Consider the following 18568-nt stretch of genomic DNA (forward strand, 5'->3'; position numbering starts at 1 on the left):
AGGAATACAGACAGGAAGAAATGTAAGAGTATATGGCTATAGAGAGCGCGCAATGAACTGTATGCACAACATATTCAAGGCATGTTTAACGGAAGCATGGATCATGTTTCTTATTCACTAATACTCCTTTCCAAAATTTCTGAATGTTACTCATTTTAATTGAAAGAATAAACCATAACAAGTCACCTTCAAGGCAGAGCCTATTGCCTGGAAATTAATAATGGTATCATATGAATGCTTGATCATTTGTATTACATTCCTCTCTCGAGGGTTAACCCATTAAAAAAGTTAACAGTTCTGCATGTTAGGCATTCATACAATAACAGTGCTCACAGTCATTTTCAGGCTTATACCCAAACTGTATTTACAAGAGAGAGATAGATAATATATGCAGCATGAAATTCAAATGTACTTACCTGGTAGAGACTCACAATGGCTGGTCAAAAAAGACTAGAAAAAAAGGATGCAGCTTTTTATATTGTGATATAGAAACATTAATATATAAGGAAAGCCATTAAGCTCCCTGATTACCTCTTCTGCATGATGATCTTCAGTCCCACTATTTCTGAGTGTATAAGTTTATGGAATGGTTTTAATTTTCCGTGTTTAGTTTTCCTTTTTTCTGTTAAACAAGGTCGTGGGTTTGCATGATTTTGGGTGCTGCAGTTTTAATTTCATTTTGCCGCTATATATGATAGTAGGATAAGCATTGAGTGTAGATCTTTCTATTCAGTGTGCATCTTCTAAGATCATACTTTGTACGGTTATTAGACTGCTACTCATTCATATAGGGTCTGAAATTCTGCTCCTGTGCGCTGGCAGTAAAGATGATGGAAAACTGGCAGCTGAGGATGTGTATCCAATTTGTGCTTGTCCCGGATTTTCCACTGGGCCTGTGCTGAGGAAACAGGAGCTGGCACTGATCCATGATGCTAGCCTCCTTAGTGCCTTTAATTTTATGGTTTTGGAGGTGTGTCCACCTCAAAGGAAGAGGCTTATAATGTTGCCAAAACAAGCCTGAGGATTGGGAGGATTTTAGAATTCAGCAAAGGAGGACCAAGAAATTAATGAAGAAAGGGAAAATAGAATGAGAGAGTAAACTAACGAGAGACATAAAAACAGACTGTAAAACCTTCTATAGGTATGTAAAAAGGAAAAGATTAGCAAAAGTAAATGTGGGTCCCTTACAGGCTGAGACAGGAGAAATTATAATACGGAATAAGAAAATGACAGAGAAATTAAATAAATATTTTGGGCTGGATTTTTGAATGGAGACGTGTTGGAGGTGGGACTGCTGCTTGCCGGGTTTCAGTCCCGCCTCCATCAACTTCTGGCCAACCAACGGGATTTTCCCCTGATTGACCATGTTAAGCCCACCCGGCGGGCTCAGCAGGCCAATTAGGGGGAAGTCAGTGACAGAGCACATCAACGCATGATGTGTCATCTGTCAAGAATTTTTGAAAGAAGAAATTGTAGTGTATGTACCTTTAAGAGAGAACTACTTTTACAGCTCCTGTATACTGTAGTACCGGCAGTGACCACACCTGTATATAAGCCTTGAGCATGCCTCTGTACCCCCAGTCTTGAGACTACCCTACTCCAGTAAATACCTGTTGATAAGTTACAGCATCCGTATGGTTATTGAAAAACATCATACTCTCAGAATCACGGATCTAACAGTGGCGACGAGTGGCGATTTGAATCTACCTGCAACTCTGCATTTCCCTTCGAGGATTCGCTCCGGGAGGGCGGTGGAAGAAAGTCGAGGCCAGAAGCACGGGCGTCGACCACGAGCAACCGCCCAGTCGTCCGGCAGAGAGTGAACATCGCAGGGGAGGCTGTGGAGAGCCGGGCTTGGTTCCCCAGCCATGACGATCAGCAACAGACTGACGACAGGTACAGCGCAGACCCTTCCCGGACAGCGGTGGCTGGAGCCGACCGACGGCGGAGAAAAAGCCGAGCAGCGTCGACGGGGTAAGACAGAGGGTGAAGCGCACAGGGCGCAGCCGGGGGTTGAAAACCGAGCGGCGTCGAGGAAAAACAAAACGGAGAGAGAGAGGGTAAAGCAGCAGCCGGGTTCAGGACTGAGCGGCGGAAACGGGAAAGGCGCACAGAAAAAAAAACGCGCAGAGCACAGCCAGGGCTTAAGGGCTGAACAGTGTCCACGGGGAGAAGAAGGGAGAGCGCGTGAGATGCCATTGAGCCGTGGAGAAGAAGGAAGAGCGCGGGAGACGCCATTTTTAGAAGCCGCAGCGGAGAAGAAGGGCGAGCGCGGGAAGAAAGGAAAGCGCGGGAGACGCCATTTTGTGCCAGCGGAGAAGAAGGGAAAGCACGGGAGACGCCATTTTTGACAGTTAAATCACACCCAGGGATGCCGAAGAGTGGCAGTATCTCTACGTTCGACAATGAAGTCGAAGATTGGGCGACATATGTGGAACGTATTGAGGTGTACTGCAGGGCGAATGAAGTGCCAGATGCTAGGAAAGCACTGGTTTTGTTAAATTCCATGGGTGCAAAAACTTATGGGTTACTGCGAAACCTAATAACCCCAGAGAAGCCTGTGAACAAGAATTTCGAAAGCATAGTAGGAATCCTACAGGACCACTTAAACCCCACACCGCTGCTGATAGCAGAACGATTTAAGTTCCATAAAAGGAACCAACACAAAGACGAAAGCAATGCTGAGTACTTAACGGAACTGCGCAAGCTATCGAAACACTGCCAGTTTGGAGTGGGACTAGCAGATACGTTAAGGGACAAGTTTGTGTGTGGGCTGCAAAGTGAAGGAACCCAGAAACGGCTTCTATCAGAAAAGGATCTTACGCTGGACAAGGCTTTCAGTATGGCAGTATCACACGAAGCAGCCGCAAGGGGCGCTGCAGAGATACAACGGAGACCGCAAGAATATGGCACCAATGAAATGTCCTATGGAACAGGGAAGTGTTATCGCTGCGGCAGAACAACACATGACCAGAAGGATTGTTGGTTTAAGGACCAAGTGTGCAGACAGTGTGGAAAAGCAGGATACATAGCAAGAGTCTGCAGGTCTGGGAAGAAAACCAACAGCAAGAAGTACAAAAAGGTACACAAGGTGATGGACAGTAGTTCAGACGAACAGAAAAGTGACACAGACTCCGGAAGCAAGGAGCTGGGTTGTCTGAAACTACATAAGGTAACCAAAATGGAGGATCACCAGACTATCTGGGTTACACTCAAGATAGACGGAGTCCAAGTGAAAATGGAATTGGACACAGGATCAGCCCTAACAGTCATAAACCAAAGGGACTACAAGCGGCTATTTTCACATATACCCTTGAAAGCTACAGAGATTGTCTTGAAGATGTACACGGGGCAAAAAGTCTACCCCAAAGGAAAAATAAGGGTGAAAGTGATATACAAAGGCCAGGAAATACCTAAAATGGACATATATGTATTGCCAGATGGAGGACCACCACTGCTAGGACGTGAATGGATCCGGAAGATACAATTAAATTGGCATTCCATACAGGCACTGAAGGTTGAGGCCAAAAAGGATGACGACGTCACACCTGGACGACTGTCAAAAATGCTAACTGACGCAAAAGAAGTGTTCCAGGAGGGACTCGGAACACTAAAAGGCATAACAGCAACGATTAAAATAGAGGAAAATGCAAGCCCAAAATATTCTGAAGGCCAGACCAGTGCTTTATGCGATCAGACCAGCCGTCGAAGCAGAGCTGGAAGGGTTGTGTAGTGTCCGCGTGTAGATAAAGACACTGAAGACAGGAGTTGGTTCATAGGTATTTACTAAGCAAGTCTGGGGGGGGTTCTAAAGGATATACACAATACACAGGCTTATATAGCCCAAGTGGCAATTACCGGCATTACGCACACCTGGGGCTCTTAAAGGCACATACACCACAATTGCTCTTAAAGGCACATACACCACAATTCCTCCCCTTCTAGCTAACTAGTACATCATATTTTAAGTAATTATTAATTACATGTTATATGCAAAATAATATACATTGCTGTATTAATTAATTATAAGTTAGTCTCTCAGGAGGCTTCCTGACTCGGTCCGGATAACGCCTCGGGGGTGTAGTAGTTTCTGGTGGTGTAGTAGGTTCTTCTGGCAAGGCTGATTCGGCTTGAAGGCCAGTGTCGGGTTCATCGGGTTCCAGTATCACTGGATCGGAGGTAGATATGGGTATCTCTACTTCATCGTTAGATGTATAGCGTGGTGGTGTAGGTTGTCCCTTTTCGGATGACTTGATGATTTGGTCAGCATGGCGCCTTATTATGCTTTCTCCGATGTCCACGGTATACATCAGTGGTCCTAGTCGTGTGCAGATAGTTCCAGGCTGCCATTTCTCGGTACGGTAGTCCCGGGCCAAAACCGGTTGGCCTATCTGGAAGGCCCTAGTTGGCCTTTCATTCATGCCCTGAAACTGCCGGTTCTCCACGTCCCTTCGGATGTTGGGCTTGACCAAATCCAGCCGGCATCTTAGGTTTCTATTGTAGAACATCATGGCGGGAGTTTGGTTTGTAACCATATGTGTTGCATTCCTATATGCAAATAAGAAGTTATCCACCTTGTGCTGAAGTTTTATGTCTTCATTACCCATGGCCTTTATGGCCTTCTTAAAGGTCTGGACAAACCTTTCAGCCAATCCATTGGTGGCGGGATGGTATGGGGCGGACGTGTAGTGCTTTACCCCATTGTTCTTTAAGAACTTTCTGAATTCTTCGGACACAAATTGCGGTCCATTATCAGAACATATCTGTTCCGGCAGCCCATTCCTGGCAAATATGGTCCTTAATACTGTGATGGTTTTTTCCGTGGTGGTGGAGGACATCTTTATTACCTCCGGCCACTTGGAGTGTGCATCAACTGCGATTAAGAACATTGAGTCCATAAATGGACCAGCAAAGTCGATGTGCACCCTTTGCCAGGGAGATGAGGGCCACTCCCATGGATGTAGAGGGGCCTGTGGCGGAGCATTTTGGACCTTCTGGCATCCTAGGCAGCTCTTGGTCATGTCTTCGATGTCTCCATCGATACCTGGCCACCATACAAACGCCCTAGCTAGGTTCTTCATTTTCACTCCACCCAGATGCCCCTCGTGAAGCTCCTTTAGCACTTTATCCTGGAGTTTGGGTGGAATCACCACTCTGGATCCACACATCAAGGTTCCTCGGCACACTGACAGCTGTTCTCTTCTTTGCGAGAATGCTGGCAACAGTGGTTCGCCATGTGCTGGCCATCCCTTCATTGTTAAATCGTAGACCCGTGAGAGAGTAGGGTCATTTCTGGTCTCCCTTTCAATGGCAGAATTTGTCACCGGTAGACATTCCACTATGGTAGAGTGGAATATCTCTACTGGGTCTACTGTAGGTGCCTCTTCTATCGTTGGCAACGGCAGGCGCGATAAACCGTCAGCATTCCCATGCTGTTTTGACCCTTTGTATTCAATGTTGTATTGGTGTGCCCCTAGAAAAAGGGACCACCTCTGTAGTCTTTGTGCCGTCATAATGGGGACACCTTTCTTAGGGTTGAATATGAAGATGAGGGGTTGATGGTCAGTCAGCAAGGTAAATTTTTGTCCGTGTGTAGATAAAGACACTGAAGACAGGAGTTGGTTCATAGGTATTTACTAAGCAAGTCTGGGAGGGGTTCTAAAGGATATACACAGTACACAGGCTTATATAGCCCAAGTGGCAATTACCGGCATTACGCACACCTGGGGCTCTTAAAGGCACATACACCACAATTGCTCTTAAAGGCACATACACCACAGGTTGGAATGTTCAGGAGCACTGTCCAAAGTAGACTGGAGCGAGTGGGCTACACCCATCGTTCCTGTACTGAAGAGGTCATTGAGTAATACGCCTGGGGAACCAAAGAAGGTCCGCATCTGTGGGGATTTTAAGGTGACAGCGAACCCAGTCCTTCACACGGTACAATATCCGCTTCCACGAATTGAGGATATTTTCGCCTCGCTATCTGGAGGTAAACGCTTCACCAAAATTGATCTAGCCCAGGCGTACTTGCAAATGGAGGTAGAAGAAGCCTCGAAACTATACCTTACGATCAACACTCATAAAGGTCTCTATCAATACAACCGGCTGGTGTTTGGGGTAGCATCGGCTCCGGCTATTTGGCAAAGGGCGATGGATCAAGTCCTGCAAGGGATTCCAGGGACGCAGTGTTATTTGGACGACATCCTGGTCACGGGCGAAAATGACAGTGATCACCTCGCCAACTTGGAGAAGGTGCTCACCAGATTAAAGGAATATGGGCTACGAGCTAATCGCCACAAGTGCGAGTTTTTCCAGAAGCAGATCTCGTATTGTGGCCATTTCATCGATGAAGAGGGGTTGCATAAGTCCCCTGAAAAGATTGAGGCAGTAGTCAAGGCTCCAGCACCGGAAAATGTGTCACAACTGAGGTTGTTCCTCGGGCTGGTAAACTACTACCATAAGTTCTTACCAAATTTGTCCACGGTATTACACCCACTGAACACCCTACTGCAAACAGGGGTACCATGGAAGTGGGATGACGAACGTAGACGAGCTTTCCAGAAGTGTAAAGAATTGATCACATCAAAAGAGGTGTTGGCCCATTTCAACCCAGCACTACCAATTCATTTGGCATGTGATGCATCACCCTACGGTATTGGAACGGTGCTGTCGCACAAATTCCCAGACGGGTTGGAGAGGCCAGTAGCCTTTGCATCTCGGTCACTAACCTCAGCCGAGCGCAACTACGCCCAGATTGACAGGGAGGCCCTCAGCCTAGTATGGGGAGTAAAAAAATTCAACCACTATCTGCATGGGCAGAAGTTCACCTTGCTGACTGACCACCAACCACTTGTCTCCATCTTTAATCCTAAGAAGGGCGTTCCAGTGATGACTGCACAGCGGCTACAAAGATGGTCCCTGTTTCTAGGGGCGAATCAATATGAAATAGAATATAAAGGCACGAAACAGCATGGAAACACTGATGGGCTATCGCGCCTGCCACTGCCTACTGTGGAGGAAGCACCAGCAGTGGACCCTATCGAGATATTTTATTCGTCAATAATTGAACGATTGCCAGTAACGAACGCGGATATAGAGAAGGAGACCCGCAATGATCCGACGCTGTCTCGGTCATATGATTTGACGGTGAGGGGATGGCCAACACATGGCGACTCACTGTTGCCAGCATTCTCATCCAGAAGAGAACAGCTGTCAGTATGCCAGGGGACAGTGATGTGTGGATCCAGAGTGGTGATTCCACCCAAGTTAAGGGAGAGAGTGCTAAATGAGCTTCATGAAGGTCATCTGGGGGGAGTGAAAATGAAAAGCCTTGCTAGGGCTTGTGTGGTGGCCGGGAATCGATCAACAAATTGAAGACCTAACCAAGAGCTGCTCAGGATGCCAGAAGGTCCAAAATGCACCACCACATGCCCCTCTACACCCATGGGAGTGGCCCTGCTCTCCATGGCAACGGGTGCATATTGATTTCGCTGGTCCATTCATGGACTCAATGTTCTTAATAGCAGTGGATGCTCATTCGAAATGGCCTGAGGTGATAAAAATGTCCTCAACCACTACAGAGAAAACTATTGCAGTCCTACGAACCATATTTGCCAGGAATGGCTTGCCAGAGCAGATTTGCTCTGATAATGGACCACAGTTTGTGTCCGAAGAGTTTCAAAAATTTATGAGAAGGAATGGGGTAAGGCATTACACATCCGCCCCGTATAATCCAGCCACAAATGGATTGGCTGAGAGGTTCGTACAAACCTTTAAGAAGGCGATAAAGGCCATGTGCGACGATGAAATTCCACTACAGCATAAGGTGGACAATTTCTTATTAGCCTACCAAAACGCGACACATGCAGTTACCAACCAGACCCCAGCCATGATGTTCTTTAACCGAAGGTTGAGATCTCGTCTGGACTTGCTCAGACCAAATGTGCGAAGAAATGTTGAGGATAAACAATTCCAGCACATCAACGAGAAGCCGACAAGGAGCTTCAACGTAGGACAACCAGTCTTGGCCCGTGACTACCGAACAGAGAAATGGCAACCCGGAACGATATGCACAAGGCAGGGGCCATTAATGTACACAGTGGATGTCGGGGAGAACATTGTGAGACGCCACGTCGATCAGATCTTAGCGTCACAGGAACGAGTCAACCCCATGTCTCGCGTACCTGGGGATGAACCCGACATACCGGTAGCATCTACCTCCGAACCAGTAGCAGTGGAAACCAATGAACTAACCGATGAAAAGGGGCCAGAATCGCCTCCGCACCAAGAACAAGAACCTCAGGAAAGGCGCTATCCCGAAAGTATCAGGAAGCCGCCACAAAGACTGAATCTATAAATGGACTATTGTTGTTTAATGTACATGTTAAAGTGTTAATTGTTATTTGAATATTATGGGTACTGCCTAAAAGGGGAGGAATTGTAGTGTATGTACCTTTAAGAGAGAACTACTTTTACAGCTCCTGTATACTGTAGTACTGGCAGAGACCACACCTGTATATAAGCCTTGAGCATGCCTCTGTACCCCCAGTCTTGAGACTACCCTACTCCAGTAAATACCTGTTGATTGTTAAGTTACAGCATCTGTGTGGTTATTGAAAAACATCATACTCTCAGAATGACGGATCTAACAGAAATGTCATCGTGTGAAGCTGTCAAACACTGACATTCTGTGTAGTTTGATGAGTCCTTGTGTTCAGGACTCATCAAACCTTTCTACTTTGCAGAAATCAGCTGGCTGCTGTACCGGAGGATGCAACAGCCAATCTGTGATCTCTACATTGGAGATGTCGGGGACTCCGGCTCCACAGCGGCTGAAGGCAAAGGTAGCAACAAAGGTAAGTTAACATTTTCTAACACTTTACACTCACCTCACATATTACCACTCCACACTTGCACCCATCACTCACCTCTACATCGCACTTTCAGACCCCTCCGAACCCCACAGACCTCCTACTCGCCTCCTATACCCCGGCGGGGTTCCCCCAGGTCGAGAAACCCGCACTTCAGGATGAAAAATGGGGATAATCCTATTTTCTGCCTGTTAACTACATGTTAACAGGCAGTTAATAGGCTTTAATCCCTTCCCGCCTCTAAGGAGACGGGACCCGGGGCAGGACGGCTTCCTGCTTCCTGGCAAGAGGGCACGGAGGCAGGTTGGGAGTGGGTTTGCCACCCGCCCCCAAATTCTGCCACTTTCCCAGCAGTCCTGCCTCCATACCCGCCTCCTCGGGCCTGGTAAAATCCAGCCCTTTCTGTCTGTCTTCACGGAAGAAGACGCAAAAATCTTCCTTCGAAATAGTGGAGAATCAACGGTCGAGCAAGAATGAGGAACTGAAAGAAATTAGTGTTAGTAAAAAAAAATAGTACTGGAGAAATTAATGGGACTGAAAGCTGATAAATCCCCTGGACCTGATGGCCTACATCCTAGGGTTTTGAAAGAGGTGGCTATAGAGATAGTGGATGCATTGGTTGTCATTTTACAAAATTCCATAGATTCTAGAATGGTTCCTGCGGATTGGAAGCTAGCAAATGTAACCCCACTATTTAAGAAAGGAGGGAGAGAGAAAACGGAGAACTACAGACCAGTTAGCCTGACATCAGCAGTAGGGAAAATGCTAGAATCTATTATTAAGGACGTGGTAACAGGGCACTCAGAAAATAATAATTGGATTGGGCAGAGTCAACACGAATTTATGAAAGGGAAATCATGTTTGACAACACTGTTCGAATTTTTTGAGATTGTAATTAGCAGAATAGCTAAGGGGGAACCAGTGGATGTGGTGTATTTGGATTTTCTGAAGGCATTCGATAAGGTGCCACACAAGAGGTTATTAAACAAAATTAGGGCTCATGGAATTGGGGGTAATATACTAGCATGGATTGAGGATTGGTTAACGGACAGAAAACAGAGAGTAGGAATAAATGGGTCATTTTCGGGTTGGCAGGCTATAACTGATGGGGTACCGCAAGGATCAGTGCTTGGGCCTCAGCCATTCACAATCTACATCAATGATTTGGATGAGGGGACCAAATGTAATATATCCAAGTTTGCTGATGATACAAAGCTGGATAGGAATGTAAGTTGTGAGGAGTATGCAAAGAGGCTTCAAGGGGATATAGACAGGCTAAGTGAGTGGGCAAGAACATGGCAAATGGAATATAATGTGGAGAAATGTAAAGTTATCCACTTTGGTAGGAAAAATAGAAAAGCCGAGTATTTTTTAAATGGTGAGAGATTGGGAAATGTTGGTGTTCAGAGGGACCTGGGTGTCCTTGTACATGAATCACTGAAAGTTAACATGCAGGTACAGCAAGCAATTAGGAAAGCAAATGGTATGTTGGCCTTTATTACAAGAGGATTTGAGTATAAGAGTAAAGACGTCTTACTGCAATTATATAGGGCCCTGGTGAGACCACACCTGGAGAATTGTGTACAGTTTTGGTCTCCTTACCTAAGGAAGGATATACTTGCCATAGAGGGAGTGAAAGAAGTTTCACCAGACTGACTCCTGGGATGGGGGGATTGTCCTATGAGGAGAGATTGAGTAGACTAGACCTATATTCTCTGCAGTTTAGAAGAATGAGAGGTGATCTCATTGAAACATACAAAATTCTAACAGGGCTTGACAGGGTAGATGCAGGGTGGATATTTTCCCTGGCTGGGGAGTCTAGAACCAGGGGGCCACAGTATCAGAATAAGGGGTCGGCCATTTAGGACTGAGATGAGGAGAAATGTCTTCACTCAGAGGGTGGTGAATCCTTGGAATTCTCTACCCCAGAGGACTGTGGATGCTCAGTCGTTGAGTATATTCAAGACAGAGATCGATAGATTTTTGAATATTAAGGGATTAAGGGATACGTGGATAGTGCAGGAAAGTGGAGTTGAGGTAGAAGATCAGCATGATCTTATTGAATGGTGGAGCAGGCTCGAAGGGCTGAATGGCCTACTCCTGCTACTATTTCTTATGTTCTTATGTCCCTGCTGTCTCCGGCGTTCCAATGTGTTATATCATTGCGACAGTGCTAGTGCTGTGCGCCTTTAAAACCTGGAACCGAGCACACTCCTGCTGGTGTTCATCCACTGGAAGTACTGGCAAAGTTACATTGCCAGACTTTTTGCTGTAGTTTTGGAGAGTTCATTTTTGGATCTTTATTGCTTTCTTTGCATTGAATCTTTATTGCGCCGCAATATGTGGTCAGTGGCGAAAAATAGGCGTTTGCCACTGGCCCCGAAGAAAGCTGCCCACAGAGATCTCGCCATCTCTGTGGCGAGAAGTATGCCTTTTTTGAGGCGTAAGTGATTTCAGCACTCTATAATGGGGATTCCCTAATGCGATCTGCTGTGATGTCAATAAGCTGTCTAAGCAGCCAAGCACATTGCAGAACACTCACAGACGGAACCAGGAAATGAGAAGCTGCTTTTATCCAGACTTTAAAAAAAATGTTACAGAGAGCAAAACAAAGATAGGGGCTCTCATGGGGATAAAATATAACCTGAAATATCATGAAAAAAATTATTGTTTTTGAAGTTTCCTAAAAATTGTAAATGCAATGGAGAAATTTGACACTCCACAAAATTTAAATTAATTTTTCAGGGCCGTAACATTTGTTTAGCAGTCAATACGCTAAAATCTCAGTTACACCTAATCCAACAAGGCCTAACGTTTAATTTTTTTTTTAACAGCGATATTACCGTGGAAAAGCCCAAGTTTTCGTCAGTTTCACTGATTTCACTGCTTACACTGATTACTGTCTTTGGCGGGAGGGGGGTCACAACGCAGCCTGTGTCGGAGCAGTGAATGACTGGCCGCAACTTCAAGATTCCCGCGTTTAGCTGCGCGTGCGCTACATCCTGAAGTTGTGGTCTGTTTCAAAGGGGTAATAACGGCTAATGCTGTTACTTCGCCGTTATTACCCCTGAAATTTCCGGCTCAATTTATTGTTAAATTTTGTTTCTGTTTTGCTAGCTTGCCTGAGCTAGGGGCTGGCAACCTGGGAACAGCATGGACATCCTTTAGGAATTGCCCTAACCATTAGGGAGGTAGAGGATGAGTTTTATAGCTAGGAGTAGTGGCCCACTGTGTCCACAGTTCATTCTTCCAGGCAGTTAAAACAGTATTGTGATGTTCTACACTGTACTCAACTTGGATAATTGAACAATATGATTTAGACTTTTGAAACGCAGAACAAAATAGTCCAAACTATTTGATTGTTAGGATGTGCTCTATCCAAAAACAAAAACAACTTGTTCATAGCAGAAGCAGGAATTTAGTGCCAAAAGAATACACAGCGTGGGGGGAGGGAATGTAGAGTAGATATTTACTGAGATTGGTCTTGTGCCCAGTGCTTGATTCTTAAATCTGCTAAATTCTGAACTGTGTTCCTGCAGAAATTACTTTTGCAACAAGTAATTATATTATTTGCATGTTTGATCTGGTGGGAATTGTCAGGGTTGATCTGGAGGTGTTTAATAATTAGAGTGTATCTGTGTTTGGTTGTTTGTTTAAGATACAAACAAATTAGTGCGTTGGTTTTAAAGTGAGTGAATAATAAATCTACAGATGCTGCATGGAACCCAGCTTGAAGTTTTTGTCCTGCGGTCGATATTGCGATGTACAGTGTTCATAGCATTGCTGCCCTGGTTTCTCACGTGTGGAAGCCTGCTGACCACACAGTGCCCAAACAGCTGCATATTTTGCTGGGAAATCACTTGCAGCACTGAGTTCTTGAACGCATATAGTCTCATCAATGTGGTAATGTGGCTATAGCCCCATAATGCAGTGAGAACAGATGAACAGTACTTCAGACACTCAGTGCCCATTTCCAACAGGTGAGGCACAGGGGTGCACAGTCACCATGTTGATTCCTCTCTTAAGATGCAATAATTGCCAGTAGCTGCTCTATTTGTTTCAATAATTTCAATGCTTCTTTGCTGTTTTGTCATGTTTCCAAAACTGAAGTCTCAGATTTTTAAAGCTGTAGCCCACGTGATATATGTGACTGTTTGCCTAGGGAACTGTCATTGTGAGCTGCCTGTAAAAGAAATTTGGGATCACTATGGTCATCCCTCTCTATTTGTAGGTTCTCAAGGAGGAGAAGGATCAAAGGAGGCATGTAAAAAGGTGCATTTTCACCTCAAGCCATCGAATAGGATCTACTATTATGTTGGCCCTCCTGTATAGAGGCTAAGGCAATCATTGATGGAAATGTCCTAATAAATTGGTATAGGAGCCTATTTTCCCAAGGAAGGTTTGAGAAGAACTTTGCAGTGTCCTGCAGCTAGACCTAGATGACTGGTGGGGGGCAGGGGGTCCGAGGATCTGGCTTCTAACCCTGCCAGATCTTAACAAAGAAGTAGCTGACTGACAGAGCCCCAGTCAGAGCATCAGTGATGGAAGCTATCCCTGAGTTTAGAACCTTGGGCCGGGGGTTCTGCCGCAGAGGGCCTTGGAATGACCACATTTTCCATAGAAGACTGTAGCTCAACAGGTGGTTATGCAGCAGTGCACAGATTTAAGTTGTGGACTCCTCCACTTCTCAAATGACTGAATGAGTTTCTCATGGTGAGCTATCAAGGTACATTTGTAGGTGAACTCTTTAAGGTCTAAGGCCCTCAGCTCAGCAGCTGAAGGAGCCCTCCAGCTCTTAAGTTGGGGAGATGTCTATGAACAAGAAAGTGGCTCCAGTGTGAAATCTGAAAGCAGTCCGCAGAGGAGTGTAGAGCATTCCAGTTAAAAGGCGAATGCTGTTTGTGCCTGTTCTGAGGGCAGCAGCTGATGAGTGTGCGATTATAATGAGAAAGAGGGTTGGTACAGTGTACCGTTGTGATTAGAGGAGAAGCATGTGCAGCAAGAAAGGGAAGGATTTGGTGTGCTGGGGATGGGGGGTGGGGGGTGGGGGGTGCTGGGAGGAGTGTGCTGTGGTAAAGCATCAGTTTAAGAAAAAGAAATGGCAAGACATCATTCTCACCTTTCTCGTCCGGGTAAGATCATTTAACTTTTTCTTGCACTGCCCCCATGTCCTGGGGATGATACTTCTGGCGTTTACATTCTCAGCTATTTCTTATCAAATCTGCCATCTCAGGGGTAGAGGAACTGTCTCTGAACCCACGCCTGCTCAATCAGGACTTCCATTCCTAAAACACAGTGCCCCAGCAGCAGATATTTCTTACCAAAATATCCAAATTTGCACCAGAAATAAGTGAGAGATTAAAAGATATCTTTGCTTTAAGAGAGGTTTCAATTAAGTGTCAGGCCTGCTGAATATGCCTCCCTCAAAATCACTATAAACACATGGGCATCTCACTTGTGCAATTCAAATGAGTCCTGACCCTCAAAATAGTCCGGACCCCTCGCTGATGCCAGAGTGGCAGGGGGTGGGGTGGTGTGGATGGTATTCTGATTGCTCTGCCCACCACCCACCTGATGTGCACCACATAACAAAATAACTACTGAGGCTTCTAATTAACCACTTTGCTCTTTCTGGTAAGTATTGGGATAGTTTAAAAAAAAAACTTGAAAAATTACAGATTCATAAAATATTCATGAATTAATAAGTATTTGATTTCTTTTTTAATCTACATAACTGGATATTTTCATTCAGGATTAGTTGTAAAGTTTAATATGGAGAATAGTATACAGTATTTCACTTTTTTCCTTTACATATGCATTCACTTTAATTCTCAAGTAGATACTCAAAGAATGAAATGAGCAGAGCATCGTATTAAAACCAGCTGTTTATTTTCATATGACACTGCAGATAAATTTGAAGACAACCTACGAACAAATCATTTTTGGAGACCAAAAGGCATGGAACTGTGTTTTGGAATCGAACACTATGCTGGCAAGGTATAAACAAACAATTTTAAATGAAAAAATATTAATATTTTAAATACAATTTTGTCAAATTAATTTTGATGAAATGCATAATAATTTTGATATAAGATTAAAATATGGAGCACCTTATTAAAATATATCAGCTTCTATCCCTGTGGCAGTGTATCTGTTATGTCTGATAATAAAATGCGAGAACACAGAATGCGAGAACTGGACAGTACAGTATTTAATGTTTTAATTTTTAAACAGGTTCTTTATGATCCCTATGGCTTCCTTGAAAAAAATAGAGACACACTTCCTGCAGATATAGTGGTAGTACTTAGGACATCGGAAAATAAATTGCTTCAGCAACTCTTTTCCAGTCCACTCACTAAAACAGGTAAGATTGATCTTGGATTTTCTTCATGGCACACAGCAGGTGATAATGGCTTCTATTGCATAATATGTCAAAATGAAGATTATGTAAAACTATTTAATTTCCTGTGGCATTGCTAATGGAATAATGGTGATATTTGTCCTTTAGCTTTATAGATGTGGCATAAAAGAGACTTTATGAAAAGTGTCCCAGGAAATAATACCTAAATCAATAAATTCCTGTAGTAAGGAACAGTCACAAAATATGAATTAGCATGAATATCTGAATAGTAAAATTTATCTGTTAGGTACATGTAAAGATTCTCAAGGTTGGAGTAATCTAATAATCTGCTGACATGACAAATATATGTTCTTAAGATGGTTGTATTTAAAAATACTGAGGATGATGAATGTGTTGTAAAGGAACTAAGAATAATGCATCAGCTCTGATTATAAACAAGAGAGATTGGAAAATAAAATGAAAAGTATTGTGATGAAAATGGATTCTGCTGTTAAAATGACTGCCGACAGGAGTCTGATAAATGACAAATGTGTTTGTTTAAAATTGCAGTTAAAATAGGCTTCAAGAGGGTTTGTTTCAAAAGGCTTTTAAAACCGAATTAACATATTTAAAAAGACAGAAAAAGTTTGATCTTAAAAAAATAGAAACACAGAAGTTTGGTGAAATGGTTGAGCCTTCTAAAATACTAAAACAAGCACTATCTAAAATATTCAGTCAGGAGCAAAATTGTTATCAAGGCTGGTATAAAACAATTTTTTTGACTTTAAAACTTACTCAGGAGCAATCTACATATTGAAAAGAATTGATGGCTACAGTAAAAAAAAAAATTGTTCACATCCAAAATTTACTCTGGAGCAAAAATGCCATTGAGATTGCAGTTTAAAAAAAATGTTGAATTTAAAAACTTGGTCAGGAGCAATCGACTTCTTGAAAAGAACAGAAAGGGCTCAATGTAAATAGAATCAAGTGAAATGGGTGAGACTGCTGCACAAGTAGGGCCTCCTAAAATGGCAGTCATTTGCCAGCAGCAAAAATGTTCTTATATGCACTATTGTTGCATTTTAAAAAAGAGCACTGACAAAAATAGTATCAGATGAAAATGGGCCAAAAGTGAACACAATCCTGCCAAATGGTGTCTCCCGAGTTGGAGAGCAGGTGCCCAAAATAAAAGAGCAAGGTCATTGCAATAAATCAAATCATAGGAAGTTAAGTTAAAAGGGAGAATCTAAATGTAGTAGGTTGAAGAATATTGTGAGCAGAACCCTCTGAAGGAGAAGAGTGCCAGAAGCAGGATAATAGTTATTAATAGCTGCCAATCTCCTGACCAAAATACTGGAGAAATAGGTTGTATGATTTCTGTGGACCAATCTGAACACAAGAAGAAAAATAACACCATTAGCATGTGCTTCCCAGTGACCAGCCAAAGCAACATTTTTCACATGGTTCAAATGGACCAATTACATTGCTGGAATAGTAAGACAGTCTTGGTTATTTGATTGCTCATGTATCAGTCAAATCATTGAAAGATTAGTGGAGGCATCACTCATATGATTCCCACTGGCCAGATTGCTAGATGGCAACGTGGACTGAATAGTTCAATCAAATGGCCACAAGAGGAAACCAACTTAATGCTTTTCATCATAAATACATTTGGGGATTAGGTTCATACATATACAAACAAGAGAGAATGGATATTATAAGGTTAAAGCTTTGCTTGAAACATTGTGATGATTTTTTTTTAATGTGTCTAAATGATTTTTTTCCCAAAATGAAATGGTTATACTGTAGTTGAAAATGTGCTCCATGTTGCATTGTGATTAATGTAAACAGACTTTGTGCAAAATTGTCCATCCACAGTCACAGCACAGCTGTATCATTTTGACAAATAGCAAGCAGAAGAAATCTCCCCCCGTGGGAATCTTTAAATGATGAAATGCAAGGTTGAATATCTCTTGGGAGTTTCCCCAGACTATCATTAATTGCAGTGCGCTGATCTTTTTGTAGTTACAAAATGGCAGATAATTATAGAAATTATACAGCCAAGCAAAGGCTAGTTTTTTTTCCTATTGCACAAAAACATTCTGATCAATTGCAAAATTATAAGAATTAAAAAGATGTTGAATTTATTTGTTTACGCTATTTTAAACTAGCATTCCATTCAGTGCAGTTACTATCCCATCCAAGATTGTATGATGGGGTGACAGCCTTCTCTTCCTTGCAATTAATCCTATCCAGTAATCAGCTCGGTGGATACAGAAGAAATGATTTGCCTGACTTTATCTGTAATGATGTTTCTTCCAGCGGGAGACTTGACTAGTTTAGACATCAATTCAGTTTGGCCGAAGTGAATTGAACGCTAGGGTTCAAGTTCCAGCTGTATTATTGGCTTTTTAATAATGTAGTAGCCTAAGGAAGATCTGTTGGTTCAATTTTTGCTTAAGATTATCTTTTTCACAGTCAAATAAAAACAGATTATAATAATTGTTTACTGTAGTAGAATTTACAATCATACTTTGACTTGTCTTAGTTGTTTGTGGCAAGAGCACAGAACAAAAAAAGTTTTTAAAAAAACATACTAAATCCTTTTGTATATCAACTTATTACTGTGTCAAATGCACTTACTGACCTGTTCCTGTTCTTTTTCTGGTATAATCTTGATATCATGGGGCAGAAATTCCGATCCCTACAGGTGTGTACGCGCTGTGTACGCACCCATAGGGACATTGGAAATGCTGGTTTCAGGCATGCACTGTGCATGCGCTGGAAACCGGCATTTCCGATCTGTCAAGAATGGTCTTGACAGATTCTCCGCCTGCCTGGGAGAAGGGCCTCTGCAGGCGGCTAGTTCTGCTTTTTGGAGACCCTCCGCCCACAGAAAACACTATCAATTCTTACGCCTGGTAAAAGCAGGCGTAAGGCATGCTTTTACCAGGATAAGAGTTGAAAAAAGTTGAAAAAAATATATATTTTTTTCCCACTGATTTATCATTTAAAAATACTTTAAAGAAAGGTAAGTTTATTTTTAGCCCCATTAAAAACTTTAATTATTTTTTTCAAAAATGTAAATGTTTGTTTAAAATAGTTAATGTAATTTCGAGTCATTTTAAAAATATGATGTTTTTTAAAAATTTATTTGAAGTTTTATGTTTTTGGGGGTGATCGCCATTCATATATTTGACAGGTCTTCCTGTCAAATGTATGAAGGGAGATTCTCTTCTCTGATTGGCTCCCCATGGCCCACGTGATCCCAGGGATGCTGCGAACTATCTGCGCCTCTGGGATACGTGGGCCCTGCACACCGGCAGTTTGGAGAGGCCCAGCAGCGGAACTCTGC

General features: G+C 43.2%; 1 protein-coding gene across 9 annotated transcripts in view; it reads left to right on the forward strand.

The window, feature by feature from the left end:
* Positions 1 to 18568, forward strand: part of myo3b (myosin IIIB) — an 884551-nt gene that overhangs the window by 332835 nt on the left and 533148 nt on the right. For 6 of the 9 annotated variants that reach the window (XM_085986241.1, XM_085986237.1, XM_085986235.1 and 3 more), the window contains 3 exons: positions 8748 to 8858; positions 14782 to 14870; positions 15108 to 15237. In XM_085986241.1, coding sequence (XP_085842367.1) covers positions 8748 to 8858; positions 14782 to 14870; positions 15108 to 15237 — 330 coding nt within the window. The remainder of the gene's footprint in view (positions 1 to 8747; positions 8859 to 14781; positions 14871 to 15107; positions 15238 to 18568) is intronic. The other 3 variants (XM_085986242.1, XM_085986238.1, XM_085986239.1) reach the window with 1 other exon arrangement.

This window comes from Somniosus microcephalus, chromosome 4, assembly GCF_052327205.1.
Source record: "Somniosus microcephalus isolate GS21.2 chromosome 4, FLI_Smic_1.0, whole genome shotgun sequence".
In the NCBI taxonomy this organism is placed as follows: Eukaryota; Metazoa; Chordata; class Chondrichthyes; order Squaliformes; family Somniosidae; genus Somniosus; species Somniosus microcephalus.